Source organism: Symphalangus syndactylus, chromosome 16, assembly GCF_028878055.3.
Source record: "Symphalangus syndactylus isolate Jambi chromosome 16, NHGRI_mSymSyn1-v2.1_pri, whole genome shotgun sequence".
Taxonomy (NCBI): Eukaryota; Metazoa; Chordata; class Mammalia; order Primates; family Hylobatidae; genus Symphalangus; species Symphalangus syndactylus.
Genome location: NC_072438.2, coordinates 72,997,132 through 73,014,352, shown reverse-complemented (window position 1 = coordinate 73,014,352; position 17,221 = coordinate 72,997,132). Strand labels below are relative to the sequence as shown.

The 17,221-nt window shown below is 38.3% G+C and overlaps 1 protein-coding gene across 2 annotated transcripts in view; it reads left to right on the top strand.

Annotated features, from left to right (window-relative positions):
* CDH6 (cadherin 6) overlaps positions 1-9,917 on the top strand; it is a 132,596-nt gene extending 122,679 nt beyond the window's left edge. For both annotated transcript variants that reach the window (XM_055246065.1, XM_055246068.2), the window contains exons 9-12: positions 763-884; positions 1,937-2,054; positions 2,219-2,470; positions 7,388-9,917. In XM_055246065.1, coding sequence (XP_055102040.1) covers positions 763-884; positions 1,937-2,054; positions 2,219-2,470; positions 7,388-7,878 — 983 coding nt within the window. In that variant the 3' untranslated portion in view covers positions 7,879-9,917. The remainder of the gene's footprint in view (positions 1-762; positions 885-1,936; positions 2,055-2,218; positions 2,471-7,387) is intronic.
* The last annotated feature ends 7,304 nt before the right edge of the window (positions 9,918-17,221 follow it).

Here is a 17,221-nt window from a genome sequence, read left to right as displayed (position 1 = left end):
CTTACACCAGGAATCTGTCTTCCATACTGTGCTAGAAGATTATCACGGAAGGCAACCAAAATACTTTGTTTATCTCAGGTCTGCAAACGGTGATTCCCTTCTATCATTAATTCCAGATGAACAGCCTGGGCTTTCAGCCTGGGCTTGGAGTCAGACAGATCCAAGTTTGAACCTGGACTTCACTCTTTACTGTCTCTGTAAACACAGATAAATTATGTTACTTCTCCATGTCTCAGTTTCCTCATCTATAAAATGGGGGCAGTACCTCTGCCTACCTCAGAAGTTTGTGAAAATTAAATAACATAATATAGCAAAGTGTTTAGCATGAAATCTTGCTCTCGTTCAGCACTCAAACTAAAACACTAAGACTAATAACTATCCTTTGGTCTTCTGGTGGTTCATTCATTTTCCCTCTTCTTCCTTTTGTCCGTATGCTCCCTATGAAAATCTATGCTTCCTTGAAAATCTACCTCTAAAATGCCTTTCTTGGTTTTGTGTTATCTTAAGGTTTATTATACAGTTGAACTATATCAACACAAGTAGCTTTGTCACCCATGTATGTCTAACAGGTGCATCCAACTCCAGATGTACCAAACAATCTCATTCTACTTTTTGTGACCACACTGGTACTTAATGCCCAGTAGTACAGCAGCTTGGGGAATCTGTGCGTGAATGAGAATGAAGGAGTTGAGTGGATGTTGTCTAAAGGGAATCAGCAATCAACATGTAAATGCCTTTTTCTTTCTTTTTGGTGTGTGACAGATAATCCAAAGCAAAGTAGTCGAGTACCTCTATATATTAAAGTTCTAGATGTCAATGACAACGCCCCAGAATTTGCTGAGTTCTATGAAACTTTTGTCTGTGAAAAAGCAAAGGCAGATCAGGTGAGTTTCATTAAAAAGTACATTCAAGTTGAACATCAGATTAATTTAGATCTTCTTATCATTCAGATGATTCACAGAGCTGAAGGAGAGTTGTGAATTATCTATGAAGTGAATGCTACGGAAATTAATACTATAAATAAGAACCAGGACTTACATATGAGAACTAACAGTTTCGAAGTACTGGAAGTTCATCAAAGACTGAAGCTGATTCCAAATCGATCTTAAGTTTTTATTAAAATAGACTAGTCACAGCTTTATTGGAAAAATCTTTATTGGTGAACAGATAGTTTAATTACCATATGTACTTGAAGTAATAACTAGAACATACTTTATAATTGCCTATAATTCATGATTTCACTTATTTACATCGACCATCTGTATAAGTAATACAAATTCATGAATGTTTTACTGTTTTACACATTTGTCCCCACATGAAATAGGTCTTTGCTGCCAGTGATATAAAAATTATGTTTCAGTTTATGAAAATAGAAGTACACTGTTAAAGTACATGTGCAAGTAGAAAGCTGAAGTTACCATGTTCTATATACTTATTTTCTTTTTCATTTTTTGCAAGTTGATAGCTTATGGAATGCTAAGAGTTCATTTCTAGACAGACTGTCCAAAGAGCACTTCTACTTTGTGAAATTGCAATGTTGTCACAGACTATTGGGATATTTTATAGCTTTGCATCACTCAAGGCTAAATGTTTCTCAATCAGGGTGATTTCCTCCCTGGGGATATTTGCAGTATCTTGAGAGAATTTGATTGTCACACTAGAAGGTGCTACTGATATCTGGTGGGTAGAGGCCAGGGTGGCTGCTAAACATCCTACAATGCACAGGACATCCTACAGTGTCCCCACAACAAAGAACCATTCCCTGTCCTTTGGCTTTCTAACCCAGTAATAGAGCAGATTCACCGTATATTACTTAAAGGCTATCATTTTTATGATTAAAATTTTAAATCATTTTGTCAAGTAATTTATTGCAAAACGATAAGAAACACTTTTGAGTTATCAAAATTTTATGGCAGCGTTCTGGTTTTTCTCTTAGTTGATTCAGACCCTGCATGCTGTTGACAAAGACGACCCTTATAGTGGGCACCAATTTTCGTTTTCCTTGGCCCCTGAAGCAGCCAGTGGCTCAAACTTTACCATTCAAGACAACAAAGGTAAATGAGTTCAAGTTACCTTCTCTATCTCCATCTATATCCGTACCTGTATCTGTATGTATATGTATATGTACATATCTGTATCTATATCTTTTCCTATCACAATTGATTCAATATATGACACAGTATCCACATACATTCACCACTTTGCTTTCCGGTTCCAGACAACACGGCGGGAATCTTAACTCGGAAAAATGGCTATAATAGACACGAGATGAGCACCTATCTCTTGCCTGTGGTCATTTCAGACAACGACTACCCAGTTCAAAGCAGCACTGGGACAGTGACTGTCCGGGTCTGTGCATGTGACCACCACGGGAACATGCAGTCCTGCCATGCGGAGGCGCTCATCCACCCCACGGGACTGAGCACAGGGGCTCTGGTTGCCATCCTTCTGTGCATCGTGATCCTACTAGGTAAACTGGTTCTCCCTGCCTCCTATCTCCCCATGGTGAGGGGCTCACACTGTTACTGTGACACTCTAGATTTATCTGCCTCCCCCATTAAGGCATACAGCCTGATCTAGGTGAGTCGAGTTACATACTGAGAATCTGTGCTGTATGATGTGAACTCATTTTTGCTTGCAAATGGCTTTGGAAAAGGAACAGATGTGAAACTTGCCCGTGTCTTTGCTTGCCCAGGAAGCAAAGAATCTCTTGTCTATCAGACTGGGAATGAATCTCGGGGGATTTCAGGGCAACATAAATGCGCCCTTTTCATTTCATTTGCTGTGTAATTTTTTTACTTGGAAAACGTTGTTAAGTGTCTGGCATGGAGGGTGTGATGAGGGCCCTTTCTATAAAGGTAAATTTTAAAGATCTATGGGAAAGTGGGAAGAGGAGTATGATGACTTTTCTCTCATCCTAGAAAAATAAAAGCTATGAAATTTTTTTAACCCAGCAAACTAATGTTGATTTACCATTTAAATGATTACCTTCTTAGCATTGCTCTCTGATTGCCACATGCATAAGGTCTATTTCTCACACTCAACAATAAATCACTTCTGTGACTGAGGAAATAAGTATGGGGGCCTAAAAGAAATGAATGTAATAAAAATGGAAATCAGGGTCTAACAATGATTCAAATGAAATTTTTACCCCTAACCAACTAATGAAGCCTGCAAGTCGAGCTCAGATTTCTCAACAGGCCCTTGACTGTTTGTGAACTAAGAAATCAAATATTTGTTAATGCAGCCCTTCCAAAAATAAAAGCAAGACTTGTAAAGCTTTCCTATATAGTGAAAGAAAAGGTAAGAAGTTAAGAGTCAACCTGAATTATACAGGGGGAAATACTCTTTTTAAAAAAATGAAGACAGAGTGGCTTTGAGAAGTGTGAAAGAGAACCTGCATTTCGCCAAGAACAGAATGCCCAGGGATCCCTGCTCGAGCACTCCTTAACACTCCACATCAACCCTGCTAACTATAACAGAAGCCTTGAAATTCAACTACAGAACTGCGATTCTCTTTATCAACTAAGACTTGGGGAAAGTATTTTAAGATATGAGCATAAATAAAAACTGACAGTGTGCAAAGACAAATCAGTGTTTCTAATGGTGTGAGTCTGTAAACATTGTTTTGGAAGAGAAAGATATGAATGTTCTTTTTGATCAAAAGGGTGATTTTTTAGAAGCCTTGGATTGGTAGGGCTGTACCCAAGGAGTATTCCATGGACTCTTTATGTCGTCTATGGAAGGAGAGATAACTCTCATCTGACAGTGGTGATTCTTCCTTTCTGTCATCATCTACCCATTTTCTCTTCCCCCTTTTCTTCCTTCTAGTCAACTCACTGACTCTCTCCCTTCCATTTCCTTCCTCCAATGAATTCACTGTCTCCTCATGACTTCTAATTGGCCTCGGTGCCTCCCACATCTTGTTTAATCTCTTTGGAATTCTGTACCTAATAAAAAAGGAGAAAAATGGGATTTAGCCTTTGTTAGGTACACACCATAGGTCGGATGCTGTGCAAGATGCTTTACAAAGGTTTTTCTCACCTAATCCTCAGCACCATTTGGTGTATAATTATCTGTACCTTAAATATGAAAACTGCAGCTCCAAGATGTGAAGTAATGTAGCCAAGTCACGTGTCTAACACGTGGTAAAACTAAAGTTCCCAACCTAAATTTTCTTCCCCAGGCTTGGTGCCTGAAGACTGCACTCTACTTTCTTTTCAAACTTATGAAATGCAGGGCGATTTCCAGGCCAAAAGACAGCCCAAACTTAAAATGTGACAGTTGAAGAAAGTGGAGGAAAATGAAGGAAAGCCACATTGATATAGGAAGAAATCTGGAGTCCAGCAAGTGGATCATATGGTAATGGATATTTTACAAAAATAAAACAACAGTAAAAACATCTAGACAACTACTACATCTCATGTCTTATGATGCCTTAGAGTTTGCAAAACTTTCACATTTATTAACTCATTCATGACAATAAGACTGGGCACTGTGCTATTGATTTTCTTTTACAAATAAGAAAATAGGCTTAGAATGGTCAAATCATTTAATTTAACCCAGATCTCTTTACCCTCTAGTTTTACAATGAAATTTGAACACAAATTTGCCCAATTGTCCCTCTATCCCCCCAAAAATCTTACTGCTGCCCTCTGGCTTCAAAAGGGTAAGGGAAAAGGGGAGACTCAGTTCCTGCTGAGGGCACCTCATAGGGCATCACTTTCTAAGAATGTGTTTGCCCCATGTGCTTAGCAATCGCATTTTCACTTTATAATAGTTAGCTCTGAGAGCTCTCCTTCTAGACAGCGACACTCTCAAGAAATCCTCTTCAGATGTGCATTGGGCTAATAAGAAACGATATAGGCAGTTTTAGCTGTAGAAGAATTAGATCTTGAATAAATGCCTTTGATTTTTTGAGAGTGCCCTCTCCCTTCTAGACAGTTGCACTTTCAGATATGCATAAGACTAAAATAAAAGCTATAGATACCTTAAGCCAGGGAAGAATTAGGAGGTGATAAATGCCTGCTCCTTGCCTTACGTGACCGAATGAGCCCATGTACATAAGAGCTTAATTCTTGGAGAGACAGTTGGCTTGATTCTGTTCTCTAATCCCAATGGATGTCCTTACTTACAACCCTCTGTTTTGCAAATCCATGTCATTGTTCACACTGGCAACCAGTATGAAAGGTAGATCATGAGCATCACTCTGCCCAAAGCCCTGCAGTTCTCTTCATGTCTTTGCTCAAATTATGCAACCTCCCTCCAATAACATATACAAAATTGTGCTGGCTGGGCATGGTGGTTCATGCCTGTAATCCCAACACTTTGCAAGGCTGAGGCAGGCAGATCACTTGAGGTCAGGAGTTCGAGACCAGCCTAATCCAACATGGTGAAACCCCATCTCTACTAAAAATACAAAAATTAGCTGGGCGTGGTGGTGGGCGCCTGTAATCCCAGCTACTCAGGAGGCTGAGGCAGGATAATTGCTTGAACCTGGGAAGCAGAGTTTGTAGTGATCTGAGATCGCGCCATTGCACTCCAGTCTCGGTGACAGAGTGAGATTCTGTCTTAAAAAAAAAAAAACTGTGCTGTATGTTCATATGGGCTCCTCAAACATATACAGAAGTATTTTTCTCCACCTTGTTCTGCTCTGCTTTTTCATGTCCATATTGCACTTATCACCTTCTAACTATTTCCTTATTTATTATACACATTGTTTATTTTGTCTCCATCCAACTGTCCCCCACCCCACCCACCCACTCAGTGCCTAGAACTGTACCTGGTACAGGGTAGGCACTACAGAAATATTATCAAATGCGTGAATGAATAAATACCCTGAATGGTTGCATCAAACAAGGCATCAGGATACTTTCTGGCAGCAAAAGAGGGTGCGTACAACTACAAAACCACACACTTGAAACTGGCAAAGTTACATTTCCTTTGGAAATAGTCTATACTCCAAATCTGCTTCAAAACATGGCAATTATGAGTGCAGGCTTTTTAGTCTGACCAACCTGGATTTGAATTGCATGTACATGTAACATCTTTAAACTTCAACTTCCTCTTATGTAAAATGGGGTTTTAATGATGGTATCTACTTGTAGGGCTATTATGATAATTAAATGAGATTCAGTATGTTAAGTACTTAGTACAGTGCTTAACACATAGAAAGCTGTCAACGGGTAACCAATTATTATTAATACTAATGAAATTTTAATATATAGATACATGGGTGTGCCTACGTCTATTATTATATAGGTAGTTTTGTGTACTCACTAAAAAGGCAGTATTCTGTAATTCTTATTGCAGTAATTCAGTTTTCATGGCTCATAAAAATTGGGCCTTGTTATAGATGAAATAGTAAAGAGACATTACTGCGACTTCCTGTAATACACTCGTCTGCACAAACCCAGTTTAACAATTCACTTTTTGGCCTAGATGGCTGTTTTCTCTCTAAGCTTTTACTGTGTTTTTATTTTCTCACCCAAATGTCCATTCGTAGATAGATGTGTCTCTCTACAAGTAGCCAGCTGTGTTCCACCCAGCCAGCTGTGAAGAAAGATCAGGAGCTGCTTAAACACAATTCTTGTTTTACCTCTAATTTGAGTTAGGAAGGAAAAATCAAAAGAATGAACATTCTCAGTAACAAACTTATAGAACATGAACCTTTGAAAAATAAAAAATCTCACTCACATGTATTTATTTCATTTAGCTCAAACAAATAATATGACATGTGGATTCTTATCTGCCCCCTTCAAATTAGCCAATCTCAAAATCCAAAATGGCTTTCTGAATTATATCTGGGTCTCTCCAGGTATTTTCTGGAATAATATTGCTTTATATGTAGGAAAGGTATGCAAATATTCAATGTCTAATTTGGATTTTAAACTAATTTTACACTTTTCTCAGGAAAAAAAGGCATAGTGCAAAAGTTATTTTAGATGTGGAGTTATGCAAACCCTTCAACACATTCCCAAAGGTGCCAGTCTTGTCCTTGTAACCAGTTTCAGAGCATTTTAGGTGTTCAGCATAATTTGCACCCTGATTGCAGTACTTTCACTGAGGTGGAGCTTCTTTTTTTTATTATATTTTTCTTACCTTGAAACTAGTTTGCCATTTCAAAATAAAAAGGAACTACTGCCAAAATATGATGGTGTTTTATCCTCTACTTAAATTATAACCTTCTTTCAAATATTTACTCCATTTTATGGGTCCCGGTTTGATCATGGATGGAGGCAAGTGCATCCTTAAAGAAATAAAAGTTGAGTCTGCATTTTCTAGAGAACTTTTAAAACTTCACATTTCAGCACGGTGTTTCTTCCTGACATTAATTGGGCAGCAAATTAACTTTTCCTTCCCTTTCTGTTTTGTGTTCTGCTTCCAGTGACAGTGGTGCTGTTTGCAGCTCTGAGGCGGCAGCGAAAAAAAGAGCCTTTGATCATTTCCAAAGAGGACATCAGAGATAACATTGTCAGTTACAATGACGAAGGTGGTGGAGAGGAGGACACCCAGGCTTTTGATATCGGCACCCTGAGGAATCCTGAAGCCATAGAGGACAACAAATTACGAAGGGACATTGTGCCTGAAGCCCTTTTTCTACCCCGACGGACTCCAACAGCTCGCGACAACACCGATGTCAGAGATTTCATTAACCAAAGGTTAAAGGAAAATGACACGGACCCCACTGCCCCGCCATACGACTCCTTGGCCACTTACGCCTATGAAGGCACTGGCTCCGTGGCGGATTCCCTGAGCTCCCTGGAGTCAGTGACCACGGATGGAGATCAAGACTATGATTACCTTAGTGACTGGGGACCTCGATTCAAAAAGCTTGCAGATATGTATGGAGGAGTGGACAGTGACAAAGACTGCTAATCTGTTGCCTTTTTCATTTTCCAATACGACACTGAAATATGTGAAGTGGCTATTTCTTTATATTTATCCACTACTCCGTGAAGGGTTCTCTGTTCTACCCGTTCCAGAAGCCAATGGCTGCAGTCCGTGTGGATCCAATGTTAGAGACTTTTTTCTAGTACACTTTTATGAGCTTCCAAGGGGCAAATTTTTATTTTTTAGTGCATCCAGTTAACCAAGTCAGCCCAACAGGCAGGTGCCGGAGGGGAGGACAGGGGACAGTATTTCCACTTGTTCTCAGGGCAACGTGCCCACTTCTTGTCCTGGCGTTTTACTACACTCCATGTCAGGTCAGCCAACTGCCCTAACTGTACATTTCACAGGCTAATGGAATAAGGGACTGTGCTTTAAAGATAAAAATATCATCATAGTAAAACAAATGAGGGCATATCGGCTCACAAGGAGATAAACTACATAGGGGTGTTTATTTGTGTCACAAAGAATTTAAAATAACACTTGCCCATTCTATTTGTTCTTCAAGAACTTTCTCTGGCATCAACTACTATTCAAAAGCTCAAATCCACCCATATGTTAAAATTCTCATTACTCTTAAGGAATAGAAGCAAATTAAACGGTAACGTCCAAAAACAACCACAAACCTAGTACGACTTCATTCCTTCCACTAACTCATAGTTTGTTATATCCTAGACTAGACATGCAAAATTTGCCTTTGTACCATATAAAGGGGGAGGGAAATAGCTAATAATGTTAACAAAGGAAATATATTTTAGCATATATTAAAAGTTTTGGCCACCACATGTATCACGGGTCACTTGAAATTCTTTCAGCTATCAGTAGGCTAACGTCAAAATTGTTTAAAAATTCTTGAAAGAATTTTCCTGAGACAAATTTTAACTTCTTGTCTATAGTTGTCAGTATTATTCTACTATACTGTACATGAAAGTAGCAGTGTGAAGTACAATAATTCATATTCTTCATATCCTTCTTACACGACTAAGTTGAATTAGTAAAGTTAGATTAAATAAAACTTAAATCTCACTCTTGGAGTTCAGCGGAGAGGTTAGAGCCAGCCATACTTGAACCTAATACCCTGCCCTTGACATCTGGAAACCTCTACGTATTTATATAACGTGATACATTTGGATAAACAACATTGAGATTATGATGAAAACCTACATATTCCATGTTTGGAAGACCCTTGCAAGGGGAAAATTGGATTCCCTTAAACAAAAGTGTTTAAGATTGTAATTAAAATGATAGTTGATTTTCAAAAGTATTAATTTTTTTCATTGTTTTTAACTTTGCTTTCATGACCATCCTGCCATCCTTGACTTCGAACTAATGATAAAGTAATGATCTCAAGCTATGACAGAAAAGTAATGTAAAATCCATCCAATCTATTATTTCTCAATTATGCAATTAGCCTCATAGTCAATCATTATCCAGAGGACCCAAATGAACTGAACTAATCCTTCTGGCGGATTCAAATCATTTATTTCACATGCTGTTCTAATGGCACTTATCATTAGAATCTTACCTTGTGCAGTCATCAGAAATTCCAGCGTACTATAATGAAAACATCCTTGTTTTGAAAACCTAAAAGACAGGCTCTGTATATCTATATACTTAAGAATATGCTGACTTCACTTATTAGTCTTAGGGATTTATTTTCAATTAATATTAATTTTCTACAAGTAATTTTAGTGTCATTTCCATTTAGGGATATTGTCATATCAGTACATATTTTCTGTTTGGGAACACATTGTTGTTTAGTTAAGTTTTAAATAGGCGTATTACCCAAGAAGTAAAGATGGAAACGTTAAAAGAAGAGAAATGTAGTATTTTGGGTTACCTGATTAGAGTGAAAATTTTTTACAATCATATTATTCCTTGTGTCTTCTGAATGGTTTCCAATTTTATAATGGACTGCCCTATATAGTAACAAGTATTTCGTGCTTGAGCTATTTCCTGCTTTCAGGGTTTCTTTTTTCTAGTTCTTCATACACACACATACACACACACACATACACACACACACACGAATGCAAACAAAAGGCTATATGAGGTCTTCACTCTAATAAATTGATATGTATCATAGTCACAGGTAAGTGTTGAAAAAAGCTTAGTAAAATTAGAAACTAGTTATTCATAGCAATAGAACAGCACCTTAATCACACGATTTACTGTAAAATTAAAGAGGTCTCTATCTGTATGTTTCATGTCATGTAACAAATTGAATCAAGGAAGACAGTCCTGTAAAAAGAAAGGTATCATCTGAAGTTGAGGATTGACACCAGCAATCTCCAATGTTTAAGGGTGAGATCTGCGTTCTCCTAATAAGTAAAAGTAAGTAGTTCTATAGCAGAATATCTGAGATGTAATTGGCAAAGTCTTTTATCCCTCCCTGAAGATGACACAGCATACCAAGAACAGGTTAATATGACTACTTACGGAAATAATTTTAATCTCTTATCATAAAAGCTGATGGTGGCCGGGCGCGGTGGCTCACGCTTGTAATCCCAGCACTTTGGGAGGCCGAGGCGGGTGGCTCACGAGGTCAGGAGATCGAGACCACAGTGAAACCCCGTCTCTACTAAAAATACAAAAAATTAGCCGGGCGTGGTAGCGGGCGCCTGTAGTCCCAGCTACTCGGAGAGGCTGAGGCAGGAGAATGGCGTGAACCCGGGAGGCGGAGCTTGCAGTGAGCCGAGATTGCGCCACTGCACTCCAGCCTGGGCGACAGAGCGAGACTCCGTCTCAAAAAAAAAAAAAAAAAAAGAAAAAGAAAAGCTGATGATGAAGTAAATTTATAGGAAATTGGATAATTTGAGACTGGGGCTAAATATTTAGTACCAGGGTATTATAAGTATCAAGTTGGAGTGACGTTTTCCTATAATTCAGACTCTTTGACATCGTGGAACAAATAAGAGCCATAGTTCCATCATTCTCTGGCTTCGTCTCACTTCCTTCCCACCCTACCTGAGTATCAGGTCAAACATCGTTGCATGCGCAGGTTTTTTTTTAATTGCTAGGTCCCAGGCAACATGAAAGATTACTGAAGAAAAAAATAATTTTCAGCTCAGTTTTTTCATTGTCTGTTTCCTAATTTTAGATGTTGGTAATGGGACAGATGGAAGGAGAGTGGGAAGAAGTAAAATTTTAATATTTGTTTCAATCACTGAGAAACTAAAATTCATTAGGCATAACCAGATTGCTTTTGTGGGTTGTTTCAAGGACATTGAGAGCTTTCTGATTATATGTTTTTGCCCTCTATTCAAAAGCAAGAGTTCCTTTAAACTACTAAGATATTCCCTAGAATAAGCTGAATTTTAAAAAAACATTAAGCCATTGTTTAAAGCCCCTTCACTTCCTGGCCACTTTCTTCTGAAAGGCCTAAACAACGGTTGTGCCCAAATAAGTAAATAAACCAAATGGGAAAGAAGCAAAGATTATTCCATAGAACCACAAGAGAGGGAATCTGGGCACGGTAAATAGATGTTTATTTCAGAACTTTCCTGCCTTTACAGTTTGGGTCCATAAAGGGATGTTCGGCAATGAAATTACTCCCTTTTCAGATGAAACAAAACCTGCCCATTTAATTTTAACTCAGTATAAAAAACGTGTGGTTTAGTTTTTATTTTCAGCTCCCAAAGAGTTGTGCAGAAAGCTTTAAAATTTCTTTTCTTTTTTTTTTTTTTTTTTTTGAGACGGAGTCTGGCTCTGTCGCCCAGGCTGGAGTGCAGTGGCGCAATCTCCGCTCACTGCAAGCTCCGCCTCCCGGGTTCACGCCATTCTCCTGCCTCAGCGCCCCCAGTAGCTGGGACTACAGGCGCCCGCCACCACGCCCGGCTAATTTTTGTTGTATTTTTTAGTAGAGACAGGGTTTCACCACGTTAGCCAGGATGGTGTCCATCTCCTGACCTCATGATCCTCCCGCCTTGGCCTCCCAAAGTGCTGGGATTACAGGCGTGAGCCACCGCGCCCGGCCTTAAAAATTGAATCTATAGCTTAGGGCATCCAAATTTTATAAATCCAAATTAACTTTAGAATGTTTCCATTACTTTACTTTTACATATATAAATTTTCAGTGTCCTGATTGGCTGAACAGTATCTCACATCAAATGCTTTGCCTGGAAATAGATATCCCATTGGGGATAATGGTGTGTAAACTGTGACTTGGACAATTCTATATACTCAAGCACCATAAAAAGTATGCAGTTGAAAAGAAAATCAAAGTTGATTCCTGAGTGCAAACTAAATATTCAAATCAGGTACTCATCCTTATCAGCTAAATTCATTTTCACCAGGAAGAGACCACCAAATAAATTATTTTATCCTAATAACTAGTTTTGAAGCAGTGTAATTACTCTGGAAGAAGGCTCTAAAAAGTCATGATTCCCCCACTATTTTGAAATGTATCCTCTAACAAGGATCATTTTAGTGTAATCTTAATTTTTATGTTTTATCAAGATGAAATCTTGTTTGAATTGACATTTTAAAAGGGGACTCAAAAATCCAAGCAGTCTACTGTGTTTAAATTAACACCACAACCTTCCTTATCAGATTATAAGAGTAGAAAAATTAACACTTGGTATGTGAGTCTTCAGGAAAATGAGCTATTTCGTAAGCTCAAACAAGCAGCTTCCTTTTCCAGAGAATATAGAATTATACTATGGTCTCCTTAAATGTTTAGTAGCTCTTACGGTCACAGCATTTTTAATCTCCCTATGGCATCTTTATGGAATAATTTTCTAAAGGGATAATTCTCTACTAAAAATATCAGACCCCGACCATATTTAATGTGGAGAGCAATACCCTCTTAGAAAGAAAATACATTGACTCATACACTTGTTAAAAGTTAATAAAGAAATAGCTCATTTTTAAAGCCAGAAGTTTATGGTCTCTGCATCGTCAATTTAATTTAAGCATTGCTGAGACAATCTTTAATCTACTCCCCTTTTTGTAATACCTTATTTACGGTGCACTTTCATTTTTATTTGGGGGAAACGTTAGCGCAACAGAACCGGCAGATGAAAGTGTTGAAAAGAGGTCAAATGGAAGCAAAGGCTCTTACCCACCGTATTTCAGACAGGACTGAGGCACTTAGCCGAGGAGCCACTGGGTTATTAGATTAATTTCAAAAGAGCTTTTACAAGTTGCTTAATTCCATTTTTTTTTTTTTTTTTTTTTTTTTTTTTTTCAAAAACCCATGAACCACAAACTCAAATTTCTCCTCAAATGGGGTTAATTTGACAAATGAGGCATGGACCCAGCCTTGTGGAAAAAGCATTCCATGCTAATGAGATCTCTGTCTTTCTTGTGAGGCTACGTTATTTATGTAAATATGTCTGGAGGCACCTTCTCTAAGCTTTTAGTTTCCTATGATCTATTAGTTTAGTGTTTATTAAAGAATCAAATGTATAGAATTACTAGGCATTCGTGGGGAATGCTGTGTAGCAAATGTAAAACTGATCTGCTCGGAAGAAACGTAGGAACGCTTCAAACCCACTGTACTGTTTGGTTTGAGATTATTTTCATTGCTTTGAGAGTGAACTGCGTAAGAGTGGGCCTTATAATAAATGCTATGTGCATCTTCAGTAGTACCAAGCTAAAGCAATTTGGCATTCTCCCACTGTGATTTGTGATTTTAAAACCCAGAAAATAAAAGCTTTTTGGTATTGATTGCTTTTAATTAAAAATACTTCCAAGTATAAATTGAAGCAGATGCCACCCTTGAAGATTTACTGGCGGGAATGCTCACTCTTGTCGTTTTCCTCAGTATCGTTCATGTCTTTGGCAACAAGAACACCTGATGAAAGCAAGCAATGCTCAGTTCCCATCAACATTTCTAGTTAGGGGGATTCTCATAACCTCGCAGTTTACCTGAGAAAGTTTTCTGTGTTAGAAGAATGGGGTCGAGAGTATTAACTTTTAGCTCAGTGTGGCCGGGCCTTTTGTTGCAGTCAAATGGCAAATACGCACTCCTTGAAATGGCTTCTTTTATTTTGTTTTGTTTTCTTAGACTTATAAATTTGAAAAGAATGCAATTTAAAAAGTGATTTCTCACAAAGAGTAAATATGCCTTTTGCAAATCAATTTTTGTAACAAGTTATTTATATGATATTACTTAATAAACTGGTTTTTTTCTAACTTGTTTTTTTTTCAATTCTCTCAAACTATTGTTTGTAATCACATATTTTTTAAATATACATGCTGACATACTTTATCTTTCTGAACCTGCTGTTTTAGCCTCTCAGAAAGCTAACAAAAGCTGACTTGTTGTACAATAATTAGCTTGTAAACAATAGTTTTTCCCAGCCAGCAATATATATCATTGGCACTGCCCTGCAGATTTCTTACTGCTGGGACATCAAGAATTCTACTATTATTTATGGAATTGCTTTATTGAGAAGAAAGCTGTTTGTTTTCATGATAATTGCTTTAGATTAAAAAAAAAAAAAAAGGACAGTTCTGTATTTTTGCCCCTCCCAAATCTCCATCCATTATTTCACTCCCATAAACACAATTGTCCCTGGGTCTCTGATTTAAAAAAAAAAAAAAGATAAAACAGCAGTCAGATCTGAGGAACATAAAAATAAAACCCTTCCAGCATTCTGATACTATGAGTAAATAAAACGTTTTTAGCATATTTAGAGCTGTAATATTTTACATGCATGTTCTTTTTTAAGCTGCCTTCTATTTCTACAGGGGCCATTTCATAATTTTTTTTAACTGTGAGAATTCATAGCTTTGCAAAGAAGATTTTCATTTATTCATTTGTTCCATATGTATTAGGCACTCCACTGTGCGCCGCCAAATATTTGACAGTAAGTCAGATTGGTGAACTTTGCTTCCTCTCCAGAAGCTCATGGTCTGGGGGGAAGAAATGAGATAAGCTCATCTCCACAGTACACACTAGAAGGTGCTGTGGAGGCATCTCATGAGAGATACTGATGAAAGTGTCCTTAGGAAGGAGAAACTGTTTCTGCCCAGGTAGAGGCGTGTGGGGGAGGCTTAGGAATCAGTAGGATTGAGATAAAGTGAGATAAGAAATCAAAAAGAATAGCAGGGGAAAGAGAAAAGAGATTTTAAGCCATGTCACTGGTCTCTGCTGAGGTCCTTGAAAGTGACTAGTCTTGGAAAAATCACATGACATCAGAACACAAGGATCACGAATGCCAAAGAAGATGGCATTTGGTGTTTTGCTTTTGCTTTTGTTTTGCCATTTAAAGTTAACTTGGTCAGAAACAGAAACCCACAGAAGGGAATGATGCAATTAGAAATACACTTTTTGAAGAACAGGTACATTGTCCAGTAGTATGCGCAGTGCTCTACAGCCAAGTCCCTCCCCACCCCACCCCACCCTGGCACCAACTCTGCAACTCCACCAGGGTTATGGTACCCCTGAGGCGACGACAGAACAAATGAAGTCCGCAGGATTCTAGAAAATTTCACTTACCTAATGGTAAGGTAGGCAGGAAGTGCAATGTGAGGTCTCAGACCTGCAAACATTTAGATAGAGTAAGCTTTTTCCCATCACCTGAACAAACCACTTCCCATAATAATTATATATTAGGGTAATTAACCTGGCGGCGGCAGCAGACAAAATCCAACATCTCCATAAAGTGTGTTCCTCACTATTGCAAAGTTCAGGGCGTTTGTAGATCTTTCTTCCCCGGTAGCAATGCCATCTGGAGCACACTGCCTGCAAGGTGACCCTGACAAGGAGAATTCAGTCACACGGCCCCAAACTAACTAGGAAGAGGCAGGGAAATGTAGACAAGCACATGTGTATCCACTGAGCGCTAAGAGCTTCTGCCACATACAGCCTCAGTCCCTGTCAATCTCGCAATATCTTTCCCAAATTCCCCTGTTTCAGTCACCATAATAAACTACATTCCATAATAATCATGAGGGTGTTATTAATGGAGAAGGTAGGAAGTTGTTCACAAATTCAACCTTCAAGTTAAAAACCATCTTAAGAGGTGTTTGTCCACCACGCCTGACTCTGATGCCCATGGCAGACATTGCCAATCAATTGACATTTTTTCATGGATCACCTAGATATAACCCTAGAATCCCTAAAGGGAAGGCCCCAAGCAGCCACCAATGGCAGCATAATGTGACCTATGTGCCATCCCAACCCTAAGAGATGAAGTTTTCCAGTAAAAAAAATCTTGTTTTCTTTCATTCTAAGTTTTGTTGACCACTCACCACCACCACTTGCAGAGAGCATTCTGGTCTTGTGATTGCCAAAAGTTTGGAATAATTGAAGAAGCTAAAAAGCCTTGGCATACATCTTGATAATAAATCTGAACCATGAGGTAGGTATCTCTTTGCACAATTCAGACATTAATTTCAGCTTGGTTGAGACATCTCCCTTCAGCAATACTCCTGAACTTTTACATTCATTCTACCAAAAATCATTTGAGAACCTACTCTGAGCCAGGCACAGATCAAGGTGATAGGGATTCGGGGTTAAACAGGACACACACCTTGTTTTGTGCACACTCCTCCATCAAAGACTGCCATGGTTTAATATCCTGTCATTAATCTTAATTCGCCTGACTAAACATTTTGTACTGAATTACATCCTGATTTTTTAGAGCACCTTTCTAGGTTTCATTTTCCTGAATTCAATACTTTTCCAAATATGCTATGAATAGATACAGCTCTTTAAAAGAAGTAGATTGTCTCCTACCTCTCTCTACAACGTAATTATTCCTTTTTTAAAATGTCTTCCTTGATATATTAGATCATCTTATTGCTTCCTGAGCCATTTTGTCCCCAAACCTTAACTTTTTAACGGCGAATAATGTCATGTTTGCACGTTGGTTTTTTAAAAAGCCTCCTTGTAGTCAGTAAAGGATAGGTTTTATTAAAGCTTTTCACTTTGTTTAGCTGCCTGATAATAATGCCTTACTTTTATACAGCACTTTATAATAACTATATCTATATTAATATAACTCTCGCGAAAGCTCTGTACAACAGGTTCTAACATTCACAAAGAAAGTGGGGTCATTTGCCTTTAAGTCCCCATCACAGGAATTCGAATTAAACTCACTTCTTTTAACTCAGACTCTGCAATCTGCCATCGAGCCCCACATTTTGCCCTTTGAATGCATAGTCCAATCCTACCCATTTATGAGAAAATTTATTGGGAGAAAAAAGGATACTTTTTTTCCTTTATATAGATTCAGATGATGTCGGACGCTGCTGGTGGCTGCAGCCCGGGAGATATTCCTCTCCATAAGATCGGTCCAAAGCTTCTGTGAAGAAAAAAAAGAGCCTGAAGAGCAAGATTCTGCTATTAACCCCAATTACCTAGCTGATTCCTATGATT